The sequence below is a fragment of the Dendroctonus ponderosae genome, unplaced genomic scaffold (assembly GCF_020466585.1).
Source record: "Dendroctonus ponderosae isolate FM_Combo_2020 unplaced genomic scaffold, Dpon_F_20191213v2 Dpon_F_20191213_6, whole genome shotgun sequence".
Taxonomy (NCBI): Eukaryota; Metazoa; Arthropoda; class Insecta; order Coleoptera; family Curculionidae; genus Dendroctonus; species Dendroctonus ponderosae.
Window position 1 is genome coordinate 12932572 of NW_026018814.1, and position 3899 is coordinate 12936470.

The window sequence follows — 3899 nt, forward strand, 5'->3', positions numbered from 1 at the left end:
TCGTGTGTTTAAAACAGTTTACGCACTTGATCATTAAAGTGGTCTGGGGCTCTATACTGCATAAAATACATCGAACCTCTTAACTATAATGATAAGAATTTCTGTTTAAATATTTGAGGGCCTCTATTAGTTTCCCCCACAAGTTTTCTCTGCTTTTTTGAACAGGTGGCACCACAGTCGGCAATACGGGACATTGACTTTAGTATGGAGTTCATTTGTCCTGCGCGAATTTAAAAGTCCAGACGCCCCTGGTGCCTAAAATTATTTTCTGATTGTGATTTGTTTTGTTTGATTAGTTGATCAAAAGTTGATTAGTTAACTTTTGCAAGCTTTTAAAGGAATAGAAACAGATCAAAAGTGTGCATTTAGTAGTAGTAGTTTTATGTTATAAATGGCACCAACTCCAATAAATAAACAAGGCTGACAAGTCCAGCGTCTTGGAATAATATAAAACATTTAAAATTTAAAGCTCATCGCGTAAAACGACATTTTCTATTTACTACTACTACGATTGTTTTCTAGCTTGAATCATTCATACATAGATTCGGAGTTGGCACGTGATAAAAGCAATTAGACAAATTTCAAAATATTAAAGACTGCCAGATTGCCCACAAAGCGTCTCAGTAATAAAGCCTGCAATTTCGAATACTATTCGGGTCAGAAGTAATGAGAATATTGCAAAGTTTATTGAATATCCTTACCAATAATATGTCGCGGTTAAACCCGAATCTACTCCTTTAAAAAACTAAGTTATAGGGCGCATTTGATAATCATAAAAAACACTTTCAAGTCACCACTTATGGCAAAATATGACGTAATTATTAACAAATAATTTATAACATTTTATCAATATTTTTACAATTTTGTCGAGTATGTATTTTAACTGGACTATTATACAGTATGAGTTAAAAGGGTGTGATGATATTGCTTTCCAAAATTTTGCAAAAATATATGCATTGCATATTGATGCGGCTATTTGATATCTCCAAATATTTTATTTTATGTTTTTGATGCAGTTCGATCGGTCGATTCGTCACTTTACAGGTAAAATATCTTCTTTTGATATCAGGAATTTTGAATTGACTTTTTCTCAATATTTTTTATCCAAATTGTCTGACACTAGCTTCTCTGCCCCTTATTGCTGTCTCTCTTTCACATCTGTAAGCATGGCTTTCCTTCTCTTTCTCTGAAAATACTATCGTATTTGTGATTTATTGCGCCATATTTTCTACAGTTAATCGAATTAATTCGATATATTCTATAATTGAATATATACTTAAATGGATTATTCGCATCAATCCAATTCACCTTTTATATGAACATGTAAACTATAAACCCGATCTCTGTCCGTACGGCGTTTGCGAAGTCTGTAGTTGTCTTCATCTATGTGCGAAGTACTCGAAAACTCTGACAGAGTGAAATTGTCAATGTGTTGTCAATTTACATCTGCCGCCAATATCAGACTACATGCTATCTAGTGTGATTGTTTATAGTTAAATTTCTAACATTTATTGTTATATTAGTAATAAAAAATTATTTCTTAATACAACAGAAGAAAATATAAAAAATGGGGGTAAGGGTCATGTAAAATTGGAAAACTTATAGTATATTTATATAACTAGTCGTATTGCTTTAGAGAAAAACTGCGGCTAGTAGTGCTAAAGGAAAGGAAAAACGATTGCAAAGGAAAGAGGAGCAGCAAAGAATACGGGAGGCAATGACAGTGGTGGCCGAAGCCAATAAACTGGAAAACCCCCTGGCAGACTTTCCAGTTTTTCAAAAGTACAATAAGAATGGAATTGTAGCAGATATAATCTATAGAAAAAGTTCAGATTTGAGTGATATCGAAAAGAAGTGGGCTCTTTCCCTAACAAAGAAAAACATGCAATTAAAGTAGGTGTATGTTCTTTTTATGTAGGCATATGAAACCATTTAACGTTCGAAATGATGTTAATCTCAATTTCACTCAGTTAATATCTAGAATATTTTCATATGTTCAATTGGTTACTGTCCGAATACCTAATTAGTTAATTGATATTCGCTTAAGAAGTATTCCTGGTAAAAAGTGATAGTTCATTCACAATGTATCTCAAATACATTCAACATGAACAGGCGAGAATGGCTGAACTCGATATTTACCAGATAATATCAATAATCTGAATTTCTTTCGACATTAATTAATTAAATAAGACGCTTGGTTTACCTACTAGATACATACAAACAAAAGTTCACATTTATTTGAATCGTTTTCGATTACTAATTAATCAGTTTTTACCCTCATTTACATCGCGTTCAACAGAAAAGTTAGACCATCATTGAAAAGAAAGGACACGTAAACATTTTATAATCATTATTAACATTTTTTAGGTATGAACAGTGTTCGTGGGGTTGGAATGAACCCAAGAAGGTTGAGGAATTATATGATGAAGCTGCCAGATATTTAATTGCCAAAAGTACAAATGATGGCAATTATTTGGGATTTTCCCACTTTCGATTCGACCTCGATGAAGGAATCGAAGTTCTATATTGGTAAAGTATTTGAATTTTTTAATACTCGATCAGATTTTATTAAAGATCAGTGCTGTTGGAGTTATGAAAAACTGAATACCCGTATGTATTCGTTACTTACAATCTTAGTAGTCGTTACTAGTACAAGAAACACGTAAATATGGGAGCTGATTTATTTTGCTTGAATAATTTTATAATATTTAAAGCATTCACACGAAAGCATACCGACGATACACACGATGATTTACAGAAATTCTAAGTGAATTGTGTAGGTACTGGGTGTTTGTATACAAGTTCGAGATATTTGAATGTTGATGGTGCTACATTACGCTTTCGATCGAATTTACCATTACTACTAAATATTTATATTGAATCTCTAATTATTTATTTATTTATCGTATGGCAATACATCACATTAGTACACAAAACATGCTGAATAAATCGTAGACACATACAAAAAAACAATCCAGTAGTCACTGATAAAGCGAACACATACAGAGAAAGATGTTGGTCCATTGCTTCTATGCATGTGATCTTAGGGGGCATGCCTCCACTATTTGTCGGATAGTCTGTCTATTCGTTCGTATTCTGGTCAACGTTGACCAAGCTTTTCGTAGCAAATCAAAGCCGAGTGGCTGTTGTGCTAACGGCAACGTCCTTTGATTCCCATTCTCTTTTCCATGGTTTGGTGAGGTTGAAAGCATCGCGTAGCAGAGTTTCTTATTCACCTGTGCCTAGTGCAATATGTCTTGTGCGAAGCATATTCCTTTTGAGGTCTGGGACAGGTATGGGTAATTGGGGTTTGTCCGGTATTCCCAACAGAGTGCGTTCTGTCGGCGTAGGTGTGGCTTAATACGGGAAACAACTGGGTGGGAGTTGATTTTTTGTTCCGGACGATGCGCATTGTGTTGTTCAATTGGACGTCCACTCTTCCCACGTGAGTACTGTTGAGTGACGCCGGGTACAATATTCAGCAGCAAAGTAAACCAACCCTAGTGCGGAAGAGGGTAGGGTGCCAGCAGAAGATCCCCAGGCCCAGGTAGTACCACATCTGTGGAGAGTATTCTGAGTGTTCAACTTAGCTGCTGTCTGGGTCTGGGAGGTGCTTCTTAAAGGACAAGGTCAAGTGAAAGCAGCTAACTTCTGTCTTCGCTGCGTTTGGAGGCAGCAAAAATATTCCACTTACATAAACGTAACATCCCCAAGATATATGAAGGCTTTCACGGCCGGTCAGATTACATTTAGAAATGTTTTCCGGGCTTTGAAGCCGTGGTCTATCGGAATTTCTTCCTGACTTTTCGTCCACAACTGCGGTGGACATTTTCAAAGGCGATGAGGCAGTGGGCGAAGTGATCTCCCGTGCTTTCCGACTAAGAATGATTCAACTGCTG

The 3899-nt window shown here is 35.9% G+C and overlaps 1 protein-coding gene across 1 annotated transcript in view; it reads left to right on the forward strand.

The window, feature by feature from the left end:
* Positions 1 to 1400: 1400 nt before the first annotated feature.
* Positions 1401 to 3899, forward strand: part of LOC109546564 (N-alpha-acetyltransferase 40) — a 5759-nt gene continuing 3260 nt past the window's right edge. The window contains exons 1-3 of the mRNA XM_019917557.2: positions 1401 to 1573; positions 1637 to 1893; positions 2368 to 2529. Of these exons, the coding sequence (XP_019773116.1) occupies positions 1568 to 1573; positions 1637 to 1893; positions 2368 to 2529 (425 nt within the window). The 5' untranslated portion in view covers positions 1401 to 1567. The remainder of the gene's footprint in view (positions 1574 to 1636; positions 1894 to 2367; positions 2530 to 3899) is intronic.